Raw genomic sequence first — 20466 nt, forward strand, 5'->3', positions numbered from 1 at the left:
AAACCTTGTACTAGTAGGATTAAGTATCTTTAAGTTTATCAACAACCTGTCCATATATATACCAGAGGAGTCTAATAATAAAGTTAGTTATTCAGTAGCTGTGTGTCGTTACTCTGCCCAAATCCCTTTTATTTTTAAGTTATATTGTCAGTCTAATCATAAGTGGTGCTGAAACCCGGGACGGAAAATTTCGAATTCTGTCACGTACGAATACTACCAGGGACCCCGGAGTGAAGATTAGACAGAGTCATTTGAAGCAAAGGTTAGTAGACACTTAAGAATTATAATGGTGAACCCGGCTGAGGAACTGAAAAAATTAGAGTATCAGTTAGCTCAGTCGACCGTTGAGCGACAGAAGCTAGAAGCTGAACTGTCAAAAGCGACGGAAAATACGCAGATCGAACTACTGAAGACAAGGACACAAAGTTCGGCGTTCATACACGAGGTAATAAGCCAACTTGAACCCTTCACAGGGACAGTAGGTGACCTAGAACACTTCATCAAGAGCGGTGATCAAATCAAAGCCTTGATAACCGCGAGAAAGGAGACTGGCACACTACTGGAATCCGATATAAAACTACTGGAGGCCTCGCTGGTGGGTCGTACTTCTCGGTGAGTCTTGAACGCCAAACAAGGTGACTCGACCCTTCCCTGGGAAACGCTAAAGACGCGGCTCAAGAAGTTGTATGGCGGAGGCAGGTGGACTCCAGAAGATGATGTATTCTACCTATTTAAAGAACGGAGAACCCATGCCAATCAGAGGGCGAGTTCGCGGAGAAGCTCCTTCTCTTACATTATAGGCTGACGAAGAAGATGGTAGAAACATACGGTCCAACAGAGGGTGCTCAAATAATGGAGTTCCTGAGGGGAATACTGAAGGTACAGTTGAAACATTATCTAGATCGACCAGGATCGTTACCCAGGGACCACGGCTTCATAGAATGTGCCCATGAGCTGGTGGACGCAAGAGAGCGTAATGAAGCTCGTTTCGGGAAGCCGGAAGCGGATTGGACTGAAGTCAGATCACCGAGAAGACGCCAACGCAGCCCGACCAGGCGGATTAACTGCAATGGGAATTTCGAAAAAAGACCAAGCAAGGGACCAGACGATAGGAGGCGGAGATCGGAGAGGCGCTGTTACGAGTGCAACCGCGTGCAACTTGCGTGTAACCTGCGTCGCAATGTAAACTCACAAGGTGCTACGAGTGTGGCAGGCAGGGACACGTTGCAAGAGAGCGCCCGAGGCGCAATCACCGACCAACCAGGGGGGAACAGCCAGAGCCGATGGAGGTCAATAACCAGGACTGGAGTGGGATACGAACCGGAGAGAGAAGTAGAAGGCACTAGACTAGCGACGAATCTTCGGGAGATGAGAGCGTCCGGTCTGGGCGCAGTTGTCCGGCTGCACCGAGGCATGAGGTAAGCGGGGAGAATCCTTGGAGGGGAGGGCCATCGGGAGCGGAGCTATTGGGGGGCGCGCGTGCTCAGATTGAGAACGCGGTAGTGGGCGGGGCAACCAACCGGGGGGGAGTAATCACTATTAACAGCGCGAGTACGGAACAAGGGACAAGGTTGCCCGTGGCGAAGTTGGGTGAGACCAGTATGAGTTTTCTCCTCGATACAGGGAGCACGAATACGATAATTAGTAAGAGAGCGGCGGAAAAACTGGGACTTTGGATGGGACGGAAGAAATGTGGGTGTTCAATATCGACGGTAAATGGCAAATGTAGAACACTGGGGGAGACTGTTCTCGACCTTAAAGAACTTACCGGATACGAGGCCCAAAACGTGATTCACATCATTTCTGAGTTGATGCCGGGATATGACCTGATCGTCGGATGCGACGTATTAAAGCGCGTAGGACTTGCGATGAAAGTGCGGCAAAAAGATTGGAGGTACCGGCTAGGGAAACTACACTATACTATCACGACGGGCGAGGGTAAGGGGCGCATGGAGATGGGTGCAGTTGACGGGAAAAACGGTACACAGGATAAAACTGAAGGCAGAAATTCCGGTCTACGTGAAAAATCGGCGTTACCCGCAAGCTATGAAGGACATTATAGGGGGATAATTAGATGATTTACTCAAACAGGGTATCATAAGACACGGTAACTCCCCTTTTAATAGTCCTCTGTGGGTGGTCGAAAAGAAGCAGTGCGGGCAGGGGGGCATAGGGAAAAGCTATCGGGTTGTGGTGGATTATAGGAAGCTAAACGAGGCAACTAAAGATGAGCGGTACCCCCTTCCCCGAGTCGAGGGGGCGACCATCTTTAGCACGTTGGACCTGAAGAGTGGGTATCATCAGGTACGGATGGTCGAGGAGGATATCGCGAAAACGGCCTTTTTGTGGGAACGGGGACATATTCATGGAATTCACCAAACCGGGACGGAATTGCTATGTTTATACCGGAAACAGGCTGATAACAGAGAAATTGAAACGGTTTTGGCGACAAGAGAGGATAGGGGTGGGGTATTCGTTGACTAGGTGTCTTAAACAGGTGGAAACGATCACGGAACCAGAAGCAGAGATGAGAATCGTCAACGAGCACCATTCGGGCAAAACAAATAATCGAGGGATCGAGGAAACCCTTCGCGCGATTAAACGGCTATATTTTTGTAAAAATATGGGAAACAATGTACGGGATTGCATAGCGCGATGCAAGGTCCTGGAATAAGGATTAGGGGAGCGCCATATAGTGGTATGGGAGCCATGTTTTCTCTGCATCACGTAGGGAGTAGGTTGAGAATCATTATCTGATGGGGCTAATCCTTGACCTGTGCAGAGCTGCTGGAATGGCAGGGTAACTCTTTTTCTGGTTCCACTGATGAAAGAGAATATGTCTGGCAAAGAAGTTGATCCCGAGCGTAGCATATGGACCATGCAGCCCTGAGACTGGCCCCCATCTACATTAAGTAGCAGCGGCGCACCATAATGTAGGGGACCCATCCCATAAGGGGCTCGAGACTCCAATCAAGTTAAAGGACAAGCATAAATTTTCATCCTCTCCTTTCATAACGACCAAAATGGTGACCCCATTATCAAATCAACTCCACATTATCTACATCATTATTCCCTCCAATATCAAAATTTAAATTAACGTTATTGAACAATAATATATCTTTTACGGCCAACCCCTCCCCTCTACAGCTATATCATTAGTCTAATATACTTATTTATCCATCATATCAATCTATCTTCAATAAAACCCCTTCTGATATGGAATAATTAAAAATTTGATTCAGATCTAACTCCCCATAATTTGAAATTTTGGGAAGGTCTCGTCTAAACAGTTTGCCTTTCCTGATGTTTGGTTTAGTTGAATGGTTTTAGCAGATAAATGAACCATGAAAGTGCCTTAAAATTCTCTTTTAAAATTTTTCAAACATTTTTTTGAGTGACTCCTTTTTACCATATGTTAGGAATGGGTATGGTCAGCGGAGGTTTTAATGTCTGAGATAGGTCCACAAACCTCTATGGGTTGTGGATTACTGATTAAACGAATTAATTCGAAATGAGAAAAAAAAATCGGCGTTTTACTCATAACTTTTTCTCCGTCCCTACATATTGTGTATTTATTGGAAAATTAATAGTTCACTACATGTAATAGACAGTAAGAAGATGGTCTAGGTGGTAGTCAATAAAGATATAAAATAGTTAAAAAAACTACTTATTGGTTACCAGTGAATCGATCATCCTGATACCATGTGCCCTCAGCCCTAATGAATCCCTACAAAGTGGCGCAAAACATTGTTTACCAGTAAATAATTTTGTTTTACTATTTTGTACCTTTAATGTGCATTTATAATACGAGGGCAATTCAATATTTATCCGCAATTTAGTTATATTTTTGTTTATGTTGGTAGCACTGTCGTTTTGCTTTGATGAGGCATGCTTTGTTTATTTGTTGTAATGCCTACGCAAGTTTCAAGCTGCTAGGTTAGGTTCGTTATCGCTGTTAATCAAGGCTGATCTGCTTTCTATTTGTACCAAAGAAGAGCAACGTTCAGTGATCCGTTTTTCGTAGTCGTAAAGGGCCGAAATTCATCGAAGACTTTCAGTACAGTACGAGAACAGTGTTTGGCCACAACGGAGTGTTTACGAATGGATCAAAAAATTCAAAAATGGTCGCACAAGTGTTACGCACGATGAAGGAGCCGGACGACGGTTTTCAGCGACTCTTACAGACGAGTAACTATTGACAAAGTGGTACATCATCTGCAAATTAGTCACGGTTCCCCCCACGAAATAATCCACAACAGATTTGGGTTTGTACAGCGTAGGTATAAACTTTGTGCAGGATAGGTCCCAAAATAACTCACACAGTTACATAAACAAATGCGCTTGGACACCTGCCAAAACATTTGGATCGCTATGGTAATGAATGGTACAACCTCTTAGACAGGATTATTACTGGTGACGAAACAAGGATCCTTTATTACGAGCCGGAAAGTAAGCGACCGAGTATGGAATGGAAACGTCCGAATTCGCCATGCAAGAAAAAGTTCAAGACCCAACCGTCCGCAGGAAAACTGATGCTTACGGTTTTATGGGACTTGCAAGGTCCAGTATGGGAACATTATGAGGAAAGGGGCACAACAATAAACAGTGTACGTTATAGTGAGATACTTACTGCAACGCTAAAGCCTGAAATTCAAGGCAAACGCCAAGGACAGCTGTCAAAAGGTGTTGTGTTGTTGCACGATAATGCCCGTCCGCATACTGCTGTCCACACTGGTGAAATGCTCTAGAAACTCAATTTTAAGTACTGGCTCATCCTCCATAGAGTCCTGATCTTGCCCCTTCTGACTGTCACTTGTTTGGTCCACTCAAAGAGCCATTAAGAGACCGTCGATTTACTTCGGACGAAGCAATGAAAGAACCTGTGCATTCCTGGCTCGCAGCTCAACCAAAAACCTTCTTTTATCAGGCAATCATGAAGCTCATATACATATATTGTATACTTATATGGATGGATATTATGCAGACTATTTACATGATTTTACTTCCCCAGAAGTTCCAATGGCACTTGTATGTAGTAAACTGGAAGGATACTCATATTCAAATTTTTAATTAATCTGTTTGTTTTTTTTATTTCTTACTCACAGGTATTTGTGATCTCTAGTCATATTACTACACAGAGCAATGGCCAAACATTCTTTGAACTGTTTTTATCTGAAATTATTTCATTTTTCAATGTTCTGAAGCAGTGAACGTACCAACTATAAACATATCACCCAATCAAAGAAGACGAAGAAAGCAAAGTCTGGAGATCAACCTCTAAGCTGTGAATTGATCGTCCATTCCCACATGCGAGAGCGTTGTTTAAAATCTCGTCGTAAGATGAGATGGAGATTCATCGTGGTGAACATGAGTCAACTCATTATCCGCGCATATCTCCTAAATCACTATAATACGATTGTAGATCTCGCCGGATGATGGGATGTCTCACGTTCGTTATAAGAAAGGATGAAGTACCTCGTCGACCACATCGAGACTCCCGCAGCCCAAAATAATCCATTTGAGTAGTTACAGCTAGAGAGCGCCACCAGAGAGGAACAAGCGAGGATGAGAAATGCAAATGAAGGAAGGGAGACGACTTGAGGACCCCACGGCCTCACTGTGAACTTTCCAAAGTGTCCGCGTTCGTTAGGAAGTCGAATTTTTAGCCACACAGTCAACGCCTTTGGCGCCATTGCATCCTATCCAAGGCCGGCTACAATAACCTGCGACGTTTCCTAGGGATGTTTAACTTCTACCGTTCTTGCATGTCTAGGTTTTTGGATTCGCAAGCTCTCTTCAACAAGTTCCTCGCTGAAAGAAAGTGGGACGACATATAGCAAGTCGACTGGGACGAAAAACCCATCCAATCCATTGGAAAAATGCAATGAAGAACTCTGTAGTGCTATGAAACCGTATTAAAAACGCTTAATCGGCCCTAGTATGTGACGTCGGGAATAGTTTTGCAACAGGGAATAACAACGCGGACTCTAGTGTTTTCCTCCGAGCATTAACTACAGCGCGGAAGAAGGAGAATAGGCACACCTATGATGGAGAATAGGCAGTCAACCAGACTCTCAAGCAATTCAGGCATTATTAGGAAGAACGACATTTCAAGGCATGATTGGACCAAAAACCGCAGAAACATGCTTCACATCACAAGCCCGAAACAGCTACGCCCATGTGGATTCGGCTAGTTTAGTTTAATCAGCCAATTTACAACGTACGTCCGTTATGTAGCTGGTGAAGAGAACACTGCCGCCGACTCACCATCGAGAGTCGAGGATATCAACTGTACCAAGGACTATACACGCATGATGACAAAGCAGTAGAAGGCTCCAGAAGAAAGATCTTCCATAGCCTCTATGAGCATCATCACCCCACGATAAGAACCTCGAGACCACCTGTCAACCAGCAATATTTCTGGCCAAACATGAACGTTAAAGTTGCCCACCTCGAAACTTTGCTGTATCTTTATCTGGTTTTCCCGCCAATATTGTTATGAGTAGGGGGAAAGGAAAGTTTCAAGTAGGGTTATGTGCTGTGTGCGGTTTTATTGTTGTGTGCTAATGTTATAATGTTCTGTTCTAATTTTAAGTGCAATAAAATATGTTTAATAACGCGTATGTTATTTATAAAATCGGGACTTTCCAATATAATAGGCCCCCAGTTGCATAGCATGCCAGAAATCAAAGGTGATCCGTCACATAAAAACCTCTCTAGGTAGGTACCTAGAGGGGTTCCTATGTGATATGTTATATATGTTACTCTCGACTCTAGGTTTGAGCGCATCCACGCCAACTTCATCAGACCTTTGCGAACCTCCGACGGAATGCGACATTGACTGATTTACACGCTGGCCTGAGGCCTACCCACTGGAAGAGATCGTTAACATCAAGTTATCATTAGCGATTGTGGACACATAGATCTCCCACTATGCTACGACAACCGGGATTACCACCGACCAAGAGCACCAGTTTGAGTCAGACTTCATCATAAATCTCACTCGCTCCCTTGGTATACAGCGTAAAAGGACCGTGGTATACTATTTTAGTCTAACGGGGTTGTGGATCGATGGGATTGGTCCCGCAAGACATCCTCAGATGTCAAAGGTCAGCAGTGAGATGATGGTTCCCAGTCTGCAGAAATGATCTTTAAGCAGCTTCGACACCTCTCAGTTTTCGAGTCATCCGGATGTAGGAACGACTCCGAGTCGACGCTGAAAAACCTCCGTCCATCACCACATCGTAACAGCACGGCCAAGACCATCGTGCACCGCGACCTGAAGAACTGCCCCGACGTGTTTCTGAGGGATGATTCAGTAAAGATGCCGCTCGCACCACTCAACTCTGAATCCAGCAGAGTGGTCTTTCGGGAGTAGAAGACATGATGGTTTCAGCTGCAATCAGGGCCGAAAACCATTTTGATGGATCGACTGAATGTGAACCACCTTCTGGGCGCGGTAGAGGACCCCATTCTCACACTCGCACGCACCATGATACGCCAACCCGCTCAAGTCATTGGGAGAGGGGGGGGTGTTACAGGCGAATCTGCTGGCTTGAGCAAAGAGGTATCATAAAATGGATTTGCCACTGCAGCAATCAATATCAACATTTATATTACTCCTTTATATTTACCATTAATCCTCTATTTTATTATTTTACAATCCTTTTAGTGGCAAATCAATTGGAAACCTCTTGCCAGATGATTATTGTGGACAGTTTTGTGGCTGTAGTAAAGTTTTCACAATTGTTTCTCATTTTTGTATATTATTGCTCACAACATGGACTATTTTTTTTTTAATTCTCATTTATCTTTCAATCTAATAATTAAAAGTACATAAGGAAGGTAGTTTTGTGCATCATTTCAGTCAATGCACCCATTTACTAAAGGTAATAACAGATACAAATCCACCATGTTTGCCTCTTAAAAATCTAAATTCATTTTAATTATACAATACAATTTTTTTAACTCCCAATCTGTGACCACTGTAATTTTAGCAGGGATGGGATTTTATCCACCCGATTCAAAGGTACCTTATGAACCTACTCTAAATTGAATTGAATATGAAAATTGCAGTACATTGGTTAAGCACATCCAGTGAACACCTAAACAACTCCTAAAATTTAATTCTGCTTTGGCGATTGTATTATTTTAAATAATGATAATAAAGGTATAGTGAACACAAAGGTTCGATGCCAATATTACCAATTGCTGCCTGTATACATCTGTCCAGTGATGCCCATCCAAATCCAAATTTACACGATCAGTTTTGACATAATTCTTAACATTTTAGAGATCTGATACTAAGCTCTACATTCTTACAAGCCCATCTTATTCGCTGCACCATCATCACCTGAACTACACTTCTGGGTGCAGTTCCTGCAATTCAATGTTGTGTAAGGTGCTGTTCCTACCATAGCCTAAGAAGTTATGTTCCACATCCAAAAAGAGAAGAGGGACGGAGCACCCAACAGATCTCTTGAGGCAACTTGGATTCTCTCAATCCAAAAAGAACAGTAGGAAAGTTAATAGTATTGTAAATTCTTGACACTTTTAAATTTCATTTTTTTTTTAAATACACATCGGACGTTGTCTCGTCTTCTTTGGAGCGTGGAATGTACTACGCGGGAGCCTTTTTCAATATAGAGCAGGCTTTTGATATAGTCTGGCACCCGGGACTGCTTTACAACCTCCGTAAATTCCTACCTTCTAAATATTTTCTCATCATCCGTCCCTTTTCTGCTAATAGATTATTCCAAGTAAACCACAATGGTTCCTATTCATCCCTCTATTTTCAACCCGCTAGTGTTCCTCAAGGTAGTATCCTCGGTCCCATCCTCTACACCGTCTATACAGCTGACATCCCAACAACTCCTAACACTATCCTTACCATGTATGCTGATGATACATGTGTGCTCACAGTTAATAATAACCCTTTGATTGCATCCCAAACTCTCCAGTCCCATATCACAACCCTCGAAGAATTGTATCGAAATTGGAGGATAAAAATAAATCCCAACAAATCCCATCAAATCACATTTACTCTGCATCGTAAACCTGCCGACTGCCCTACAGTATACTTTAATAATGTGGTTCTTACCCCTGTAGAACAGATATGTTATCTTGGACTACACCTATGATTCTATGAACCACTCAAAGCTGTATACAATTTTGATTGAACACAGAATACCAAAGAAGTTAATAAATCTAGTATAAATGTGTATTGCAGAAACATTTAATAAAGTTTGAATCAGTAATCGTTATTCGGAGAAGTTTGGGGTTTGTTCAGGTCAAACAAGGGAATTTAAGCAATGGTTTCACCCTAGGTAGTAAAATATCCATGCTTGGGTGTGATGATGATTTGGTACTATTGGGTTAACCCCCTAGATCTTTAGATGAGGAAACTATAAAACAATAGATTTCATCAACATAGTTATATTTAACAAATATTTTGATGAAATCTTATAAGGAACTAGGTCTCAAAATAAAACAAAACATAAGTTTAGCAGCAGAGACGGCAACGATTGCAGTGATATAGGTATCAGAGGAAATACACTTAAGCATGTAGAGAGGTTTAAGTATTTAGGGTCTATGGAACTAGATTCTATTATTTTATTTGTAAAACTGTAGCAATAGAAATTACAATGTCAAGTAAATCTTTAATTGTTATTGTATTTTTTTTTTTTTTGTTTTGTGTAAGTTGTGCAGTTGAGCTTTAGACTGAATGATTTTGTTTTTAATATTTCATTTTATATATTTTTGTATTAGAACCATTTCTGTGATAAAATGTATACTTGGAGATGAAGATTATAAATAAATAATATATGTTGTAAATTTTTTTTTAGATTTTACAGATTCTAAAACACTAAAAATTTGGTAAATTTGGTAAATTGATAAAAGAAGCATACAGTTAAATATAATAAACGATAGGAATAAACAACTCTATTTATTTCTTACCTTAAACTTAAAAAGTATAGTAATATAAGCCAAATATTTAAATTAAGCTAATAGGTAAATATTACCTCATAAAATGGTAGCAGTAATTTTTAAGAATAGTCTCTAGTAACATAAGAAACATTGACGTCTCAGTTACAGGGTTAAAACGAAAAGTTTGCAGGCATGTAAATAAACCATAAGGTAATAAAAAGTGTTTCTGGTACAATTTAATAAAAAAAAAAATCATTCAATTATGAAAGGAATTAATACGATTGTATTACATAAAACAAATTATAAGAAATGAAAACTGGTTAATAGTTCAACTATAATGGCAATTTTCACATAAATTAATTAACACCCTTAAATTACTTTTTAAAGTTAAACTTTGTAAAAAAGGTGACATACATATATTGCCAGTTGATACAAATTGTTTTCAGCATGTATTAATATGACAGTGTTAAGTTTGAAATAGAAAAAATCTAATGATCAAATTACAAATTAATCTATTCGTCACTGCTTTACATTTGTATCATGGAAATCAGCTAGGTAATTATTGGATTAAGAGATATCACTATATTTTTGTATAGTCTCTTGTTTAATGTGTTAACTGAAACAAAAATACAATAATAATAACAAACTTGAGTAAAATATTTTAAAGAAAGTATATAATTATATTTCTTATCTTTGTATTAGGAATGGTGGTAGTGGTACATAGAAAACAGATTTATTTTGACTATATTTTAATACTGTTTTTTAATTTGAATATGATTTTTATCTAAGGATCACAATGATGAAATTTGTAAATATTAAGATGTTTCTTGTAAATAATATGTTGGAAAAAGTCAAGTTCCGAAATAATAAATTTCTTCTTTCATTTAGGAATCATACTAGTATAAATATGCTCCATAATATTTTAATAAAACCAACAGTTACATTGTATGGCTGGCCTAGATTATTATTTATTTGTTGTACAGGATTTCAAATAAATTAATTTTAAATCAATATCAAATTATATTTTAAACATAACAAAGGCTCATACAATGATTAAAATAGAAAATGGTATAAGATATGTAAAGGAAATGTCATAATATCTCATTCTTAAGAGTAACAGGACAATCAAATTTCAATAATCTGTATATGACACAAAAAGTGGATAATACAAATAAATAAATAGATATGTCCACTAAATTGTTAAAAATAAAAATTTATCTTTAGCTAATGGCATTTTAAAAAAATAAAATAAATAAATGAAAATACAAATATGTTTATTTAATCAGGTGTTATTTCTTGTCTACACAACATGAATCATAAATATGTTCATAATTACTGCTGTGATGATATTTTTTTTTATAAACATAAAAATGATACACTTTTTATCACAAATATCCTATGAGGAATAAAAGGAATGATTGAAATAAAATGCAATGTCTTTAAAAGTTAATTATATGATGAGAGAAGGAAATAAGAATACCTTGAACTCAGCTTAACCCTAGAGAATTCACATAATACATAAATAAATTCAATTAAATTCTCATACTGAAACGAAACAGAAATCAGTAATAAGTATAGTCTAATCTTGTTCTAAAGTAGGATCCTGGAAACATGCTACAGAATTAGCCCTAATGAAATTTGAAATGCTTGGCAACCTCAGTTAAATCATCAAATGCAACATCACTTTTCAAAACCTGTGGAGAAAAAAAAATAGATATTGAAATTAGTTGTATATAAATATATGTATGTGTGTGATATATATATAAAGTAAAAAAATTACCCTTCTTGCAATGGAAACTCTGTTGTAAAGATTCCACAGAACCATTCCAACAACAATATTATTCTTTAAATAAAATACAACACCTCGATCGAATTCAAGTGGTTCTGCTCCATTGCTCTGAAAAATGAAAATTAAAATTTAAATTCAGGCAGTACTAAATATAACACCAGGATTGAGTAAGTACTTTCATTACAGCAACATTTCAGAAGACACTTTTTTCATAGCATTACTAACTGAACTGGCTCAACTCTCTAAATTTCTCATTTTATCTATTTATTGTCCGATCAAACTCAGCCATATGCTGTAATGGCATAACACTCTTTTTTATAAAACCTTAACCAAGAAACCAGAAACAAACAACTTTATACTATGATAACGAAGGCTAATCAATTCAATGTAGGAACTCATTTTAAACCAAGATGAGGGGTCTCTGAAGTTTAATGTTAATAACACCGTCACTTTAAATTAGTAACACGAATTTCCAAAGAATTAGTATTGTACCAAGAATACTAATAGTAATACTAATATTATACTCTCTAAACGGGTTGAAGAGAAAATAGTGTAGCATACAACAAAGAAATGCCATTATATGAGGCTATGAGAGCTTAAGAGACCTCACCCAAAAAATTGTTTAAACCACAATTGTATTTCAATTAGACTAAAAACAGATTCATTTTGATAACTTCTTCTATCTTCTATCCAACTCCTGTTACCTACTGGAATAATTTAATTAGAAATGGAACTAGGTTTGCAAATGCATCAAATACCAATTGGGTGCACGATATGATTAACAAAAAAAAATATTTGAGTGATATTTTGTAGGTTAGGCCACTTTTGCTCTGATAGCCTCATTTCATATTCATAAAAATGGAGACATACTTGATTATGCTAATTACCAAGGAATTGTCATACATCAGTACACAAATTAGGTATTGTCAAATATTCTTAATCATAAATTTAAGCCATTTGCCAAAAGAGAAATAGGAGACTATCAGGCAGGTTTTTGAAAAGGAAGGTCCATTGCTTACCTGTATTTTATCCTTGGGATCATTCTCAAAATGGTAATAGAAAATGAAATACCCACGCATCACCTCTTATCATCATCTTCATTAATTTTAGAAGAGAGTACAACTCTATCAATGAGCGAGACAAAGTGCATGAGGCTATGAGGGAGATGGGAGTACCCTCTCAATGCCTAGTTGGAATGAATATACAAAATAAATTATGTTGTTCAAATGTATGGATTCAGAATTTAAGAGGCTTAAGACAAGGGGATACCCAGGCACTGGACCACTGCTCTAGGGTAAACCCCACTTCCCCCTCCCTGTATGTAAGAAATGACCAGAAGGGATAGAGCCTCTTGGCAAAGGTGGCATTAAGACCCATGTGGGGTAGTAACATATTATTAGAATTAGAATAATAGGATGTACACAATGTACATCTCTGTACTTAAGTATAGCAGGTCTTCATCAGGGCTATACAACAAAAAGAGATAACAACCATCATTTAGCGAAACATAAAATTGAAAAGAAATAGTATATATACTAACAAATTTGCAATTATACAAAATATTGAATTGAATAATATAAAATAGTTAATTGATAACCATGGAATTAGACAGTAGTAGATCGATAACAGTGAAAGATGAAATATAATATTATATAGGTAAGAAGATATGCATAAGATAAGCTCAAAATTCGAAAAAAACAAAACAAAAAACAATGTGAAAGAAAACTAAATATATGATACAATGAGTAAGTGACTTATACATGAATAACTGTGCGAATATTAACATATATATATATATATACAGTAATATTCAAAAATTATTTGAAATAAATATAAGGAAATTTAATACTTTTTACTTAATTATCATATCTCAAGTATAGCATTGGTTCAATTCAAAAGCTTTAATATTAAACAGATAGGAGAATTTTATTTAAATTTATAACAAGACAGACTCATTATCTCAGGGTGTGTGTTTCTAAGCAATCAGAACAGACACTTAGCTAAATTAACATCTACTTTTACAAATATACTTAAAACTATGTTGTACAATACTCACTAATTTATGCTCTTCTATGATGAATGATGGTTTTTGATGAATTCTATTTCACAAACTAACACTGTCCTTAAACAAAGCATTTGGTCCTCTAATAGTTTTCAACACATCTCATCCCAATCCAAAACAAAGAGTCACTTTAACTTTTTGGATGATTCAAGATGTCTTCTTATTCTATATGAACCACTGAGAGTGACAAAGGATGTTCAGGACCGCCTGCATCCAAAATACATCCTCCCTTTAGCCAATCCAAACCAAGAGTGCCTCCCCCAAACCAAACGTCCTGTCTCATTGTTCCATGTAAACATCGATTGTAGCACAACAGTTCTGGGTTTTTGCATATGATTTCCTTTCTGAATACTATTCTTTAACATGTAGTATCAACTTCTATTTTTTCTTGAATGTACTGTAATTTCAAATCTTGATAGGAAGATAAATATATTTGAAAATACTTGAAACTACTCAATATGGCAGCGATTTAACCAATTTCAGAATGGCGCCCCCATCTTGGCTTTATTTAATGATCTTTCCACTCTATATTCCTATACAATTATCATTTTAAAAAAAACAACTCATAAGCTTGCTGAAGTAACCAGTATATACATACTTTAAACCAAGGAATAAAATAAATAAGGAATAAATCTTTGTACAATAACATAAACAAGTTAAAATGAAAAAAACATGGAATAAATAACTACATTTTTTAATAATATAATCTAGTTGTGGCAATATGAGGACACTTCAGTTTTTATATTGTCATTTCTAGTAGTTTTAACTGTTGAATATGGACAGTTCTCCTCTTTTTTTGGTTCTGCTATACTCCCTATTGTAACAATATTATGTTCTCTAATGGTTATCACCCTGAATGGACCATCGTATTGTTGTATCTCTTTACCTCTGTTAGACCCCAACTTTCTGTATACGATCGTCCCGATATTGATCGCTCTCATCCTATCTGTGAACTTTAAATTCTCCCGAGCCACCATCCTGGATTTTTCCTTTTCCATACATCCCCGGGCCTTTTTCCATAACTTTCTTCGAGCAACATGGTTATTGTGTATTTCCTCTCCGTCTGCTGCCATGCCCAAATATTCCTGTCGGTGTCCGCGAAGCCCAAAGAGGATCTCAAATGGCAAAAACCCCGTAACTGAATGTACGGAATGATTATATGCCGCAACCGCCCTCAGCATTGCCATGTCCGGTTCCAGTCCCTGGTCACCCTGATATAGTACAAGATGGTCACTCAATGTGCCATGAAGCCGCTCTATGCTTCCTCTACTCTTGAGGTGCTCTGGTGTGTTGAGATGCCATATTATGTCAAGGTCCTTCATTTCTGTTCGAATCATGGAATTGTCTAATTCTCTTCCTGAATCTGATGAGATATGCTCTGGAACTCCGTAAAATTGAAACCACATTCGGAGAGATGCCAGCACTGCTTCTGACGACTTTTCCCACACCTGGTGTGCCATTGCCGCCTTACTGAAGTGATCACTTATGGTTATCCATTTAAATCCTCTCTACGTGAAAGTGTCTGGTGAATGTGTGAATGGTGTAAATAACAGTAGTGCCTGCGGGTATCTCCTCTCTTTCACATATGTAACCTTATCTTCTTTTAGTAAGATCTCATGGACTGTCTTCCCGGTTGCCCCGAGAATCTCCCCTTCTTTAAAAAAAATATCTTCATATTCTCTCTTAAGTCTCTGTCTCCAGTCTTCAGCCTGATTAATAGCTCCGACCCGTGCGCCCTTGGTTTTTCTTTGTTGAAGTCATTTGAACATTTTACCCCCCCAATCTAATTCTTCATTTTTCCTTGATATTCTTAACCCAAGCATCCACCTTCCCTAGCAGGTCACACTCCTCAATCACTTTGTATTCCCTCAGCATACTACCTACAATATGTACCAGCAAGTTTTCCCTACTGGTCCAACCCTATATCCACCTCCCCCTCTACATCACAAGGGCCACCCAGGGTGATCAATTTACATTTTTATTTCTGAATCTTGGGTGTCCTATCTCCATCACACAGCTTTTGCAAGGCTTCTCGGCACATGATGGTGTTGGAACTGCCATTGTCCACCAGACACCTCACTCCTGCTATCTCTATTATAGGCAGACCGCCGCTCTTCTCCCTCACATTATTATTAAGCAGTGTACAGTCCCTCCACTGACAACCCCTTCAGATGTCTCGCGTCTTCCTCTCTCCAGTCCCTCGCCTCCATTCTCCTCTGTTCTCTCATTTCCATCCTCTTGTTTCACCTTGTCCCCTTGACTACCTCGGTTCCATGGCTTCTCGACTTCTACTTCGGTCTCTGATGCTCCTGATCCTTCCGTAGATTCATTTGAATATCTACTCAACCTACAGTGGCTTCGCCGTATTTGTTGGGCGTTGATCTCTATTGGTTCAGCCAGGGCTCACATCTCTTCTTCGATACATATATTCACTGTTTGGCTATGTGCCCCTCATTCAAAGCATCTCATGCGCGGGCAATGTGCCACTAAATGCCCAATCTTTCCACAACCGTGACACTTGCGGTCCTCCCGCTGACTATTGTTTCTGGGTTTAGTCAGGCTTCTTCTATTTTCTTGGTTGCTAGCTCTCTCTTTCTTCTACCCACTATGTGTTCTCTCCTCCTCCAAGGGATGGGGATGTTTCTGAGTTGTTGGTATTCTTCTGGGTCCACCCTTGCTCTTCTACTTCCATTTGGGCCTCCACCTCTCTAACGCTTGTTTCTATGAGATCTTGAGCACATTCCACAAACGAGTGGTCTCTCGGCATTCTCTCCTTCTTCCCCAGTTCTTTGGCCAACTGAATCTTCAGTACCTTGGATAGGAATTGCATCTGACCTTGTACTTGGATTGCCTCTATCATCTCGCTGAGTTTATCTTGAATTCTGTTATAGCGTGCCAGGAGTTCTGCCCACTAGACTGTCTCGGTTTTTTTGTTTCTCTGATCATCATGAATATATCCTCCTCTGGGGTCCACCGTCCTTCTCTGAATGCCTTCTTTAATATTTCTTTGATGACCTCCAGGGGGTGGGTCTCTTCATTTGCCTGAATCTGATTTAGGATACTTCTTTTCTCAGCAGACTACCACCGATTTCAGTGCTTTTGCATCCTCGCTGTCCAGCAGATCCATCTTCTTGACATCTTTGCTTTCATTCGCCCCCTTTTAAAAAATGATTTAATTCTCCAGTCTCTCCAGTGAATTTTTCTAGGTCTCACACAACCTTCCTCAGATCCTGGGCGGTTGCCGTACGGACTTTAATTCATTCTAGCTTCAGGGCATGAAATTGTGCTAAAGAGACTTCTGGTAATGGCTGAATCTCCTCTGGAGCTGGATTGCCTGCTGCTAGAGTTCGGTTGACTACAGTTAGAGGTTGGTTGTTTTGGTTCATATTCTCCAGGTTCAGAACTGCTCTTCTCACTATTTTTTCTCTTCATAATTCAAAGAGAAGAATGAAAAAAAAAATTTCTTTTAGACTGAAAATTACTCCGGTATCTAAAGTTCCCAGGTTTGGGCACCAGTTAAGTATCGGTGAAAGCACACTAGTGTCAGTTCCTACAAATCAATCAGTTTTAGCTAGGATCGCTTTGCTGCAAGCTGTGAGTTTCTTCTCTTGTATTTCATATTTCTTCATTTCCCATTCTTCATATTTCTTCTTCTCTCTTGTTCCTTAAAAAATATTGTATAATAAAATATTGTTTTTACATACAATTTAACAAATAGTTTTTTTTTGCATGTATCTATATAACAAAAAATAGTTGTTTAATTTTACTCATCTATATAACTTTATATATATATATATATATATATATATACATGCATATATGTTTATGTATGTTAATATTCATTGTTATTCATATATATGTCACTTATCCATTGTATCATATATTTACTTTTCTTTAACATTGTTCAATATGTTTATTCAAATTGTTACTATATCTTTTCAATTTTATGTTTCCCTAAATGATGGTTGTTATCTCTTTTTGTTCTATAGCCCTGATGAAGACCTGAAACTCAGGTCGAAACGTCGGCATGAATAAATCAATTTTTTTTGTTTATTTAAGTTCTTTTTGCTGATCACACCCCCTGACCATCTTCTCCAATTATTAATTTACGGTCAACTATCTATACCTTATAAGATTTTTATGGATTTTAGTTGAATTCACTAGGAGAAAATAAAATAAAATAAATTATTATGCTCTTTAATATAATTGATTACCTTTTTCACTGTTTCAGATGTCTGAGGTTTCTCTATTTCTGCATTAGTGTCTTTAATACCAACTGCCACAGTTGGCAATGAAGAATCAACAATACCAACAGCTTCAAATCCTAATTCCGAAACAATATCACACCAAAACATTGACTGAGTTTTTAATGTTTTCCCTAAAAGAAAAAAAAATCTGTCTTCAGAACAGCTGGTTATACCCAACATCTATTAAAAATATAAAAATCAAAATTATAATGGTAGGAACAGCTTAAATTAACACTAAAAGAAGGGTCTCCACCTTAAATGAGAAAGATGTAGTTATAAAAAATATTTACAAAGCTTAATTAAAAGCTAATACATAACTAATTAACTTAAGCTAATTAACTAAGTATTTAACTAATTGAGCGGGGTGGCTCAGTGGTAAGGAATTATGTTACTAATTCCAAGGCCCTGGGTTCGAATCTGGCTGTGGCAGATAATTATTTAATCGGTTCCTGGAGCCATAAGCCAGATCAGGGAGCCCTTAGGGGTTCACTCAGCCTATAAAGAGGGTAACACTTGATTAGGGAAAAAAAACTGGCAGTTAAGCGTGATCATGAACATATCACCTTCTTTTATAACCGTTGTTCAAGAAATAGTACTTCCTTACAAAGTACTGAACCACTGGCTCTTCATGAGTTGTAGAGGCACAGATTTTCATTTTCATTTCATTCAACTAATCAAGAGGTATACTATTATATATTGTGTCCTACCATCTAGACTAATTAATACCATTTTTAACTAAGTTGATTAATTTTAGTTTCCAACCAATCCCATTAGCTTCTAAGACTTATTCAGTCAGAGATAAATAATCAACCAAAATTCATATTTCCCTATAGAAAAATTAAAGGATCAGTTAGCAGTGAAATTTTATACAATAATAAGAGCAGCTTTAGAATGTATTCTAAAAGGAGTTAGAAAGAACTAAAAACCTTGCTAGAAACAGAACATAGAAATTAGAGATGAGGCTGAAAAATATTGACATACAATGTTTTAGGTCAAAATCCTTTTTAAAGGGGTAAACAGAGGTTCAGAAACCACCTATATATACTTAAATTTTATGAGGCAATAAAATCCACTAGAATTCATAATGAATATCAAATTATTTTATGAGAGTGATTCCAAGAGATTCATTCCACCATACTAAGAGACATCCCTGCCTTTAGTAAGAGAGAGTAATATTTATCAGCTCTCGAAAATAGTATAGTATTAAACTATACATTATACAGTCATCGTTATAAGATGATAGAGCGCCATTCTTGCTGTATAGTTGTGATACTTGGACTACCTCCCGGGATTGTGAACAGGAACTCCTAGTCTCAGAGAGAAGAATCCTCAGACGTTTATATGGTGGTGTTCTCATTGGAGGAGAGTGGAAAAGGGGGAAAAACCAGGAGCTATACACTATGTTTAAAGGAGCCCGATACAGTTCAAGTGAAGAAAATTGCAAGACTGAGATGAGCAGGACACGTCGTTAGGATGTGCAGTGAGGATCCACCAAGCTAATTACTCCATGGTACCAGGAGAAGAGGAAGACCAAAGCTACGATGGGCTGATGGTGTTACTTCTGATGCAACAAATATGATGGGGCTTCGGAATTGGATGGCGGCTGCAAGAGACCGAGACAATTGGTAGAAGCAGCTGCAGGAGGCCAGGATTCGACACTGGATTGTAGAGCCACACTAGTAGTAGTAGTATATACAGTCATCGAATAAGAATTTTTCATTCATGAAGCAAAGAATATTAATTTAATGGACCTTCATTATTCTAAAATAACTATCATATCAACAAATGAACTTTCAATTTTAATTTTTTGTAGTTGTAATTCTGTTGACATTGCCGATATAGTATGTTCCATTTATTTGCTACCAATAAAATAATGGAATTTTTAGTAATCAGTAAGCTCACTAAAAATTTGATGATTTAAATAAAGAATACAAAATTAAACTTAGAGATTTACAGAAAACCAACCCCAACAGAAATAAATATTTTATCAGATGCTGGTGATACTTGGTTAAATAAACTCCAGGACAAAGACTCCTAAAAAGACATTTAATACCAATCAATCAATACTTATCATCTATCCATATCAGTATACTCATAACACAGCAAAAAATAATATGAAAAACATTTTTTCTGCTAAACTCAAGTATGAAGTATAAAAGTTGAAGAAAAATGCATGAAAAGAGAAAAACAATATTAATCCAGAGAAAAATGTGGAAGTTACATACATACATTAGTATGTATTGTAATAATTTTAAAAAATATAAAATTAAAATAAAATTAAATCTTTACTCGTTTTATAAAACTTTCTTCAAATATAAGAGATAACTTGGGTTCAAATTAAGAACTTTAATATCAAATAGATAATAGAATTATATTTAACTTGTATAATATAAAAAGACTCTTAATCTCAGGGCGTGTTGTTACTAGACAATCAGAACAGG

General features: G+C 37.6%; 1 protein-coding gene across 3 annotated transcripts in view; it reads right to left on the bottom strand.

Moving 5' to 3' along the window:
• Positions 1 to 10187: 10187 nt before the first annotated feature.
• LOC106680808 (putative apoptosis-inducing factor 1, mitochondrial) overlaps positions 10188 to 20466 on the bottom strand; it is a 39833-nt gene continuing 29554 nt past the window's right edge. For 2 of the 3 annotated variants that reach the window (XM_067051956.1, XM_067051955.1), the window contains 3 exons: positions 17993 to 18156; positions 11708 to 11824; positions 10660 to 11621 (listed from right to left, as the gene is read on the bottom strand). In XM_067051956.1, coding sequence (XP_066908057.1) covers positions 11556 to 11621; positions 11708 to 11824; positions 17993 to 18156 — 347 coding nt within the window. In that variant the 3' untranslated portion in view covers positions 10660 to 11555. Of the gene's footprint in view, positions 10544 to 10659; positions 11622 to 11707; positions 11825 to 17992; positions 18157 to 20466 lie in introns of those variants that run through there. The other variant, XR_010844679.1, reaches the window with a different exon arrangement.

This window comes from Halyomorpha halys, unplaced genomic scaffold, assembly GCF_000696795.3.
Source record: "Halyomorpha halys isolate HHAL.00 unplaced genomic scaffold, Hhal_1.1 Scaffold290.1, whole genome shotgun sequence".
Classification (NCBI taxonomy): Eukaryota; Metazoa; Arthropoda; class Insecta; order Hemiptera; family Pentatomidae; genus Halyomorpha; species Halyomorpha halys.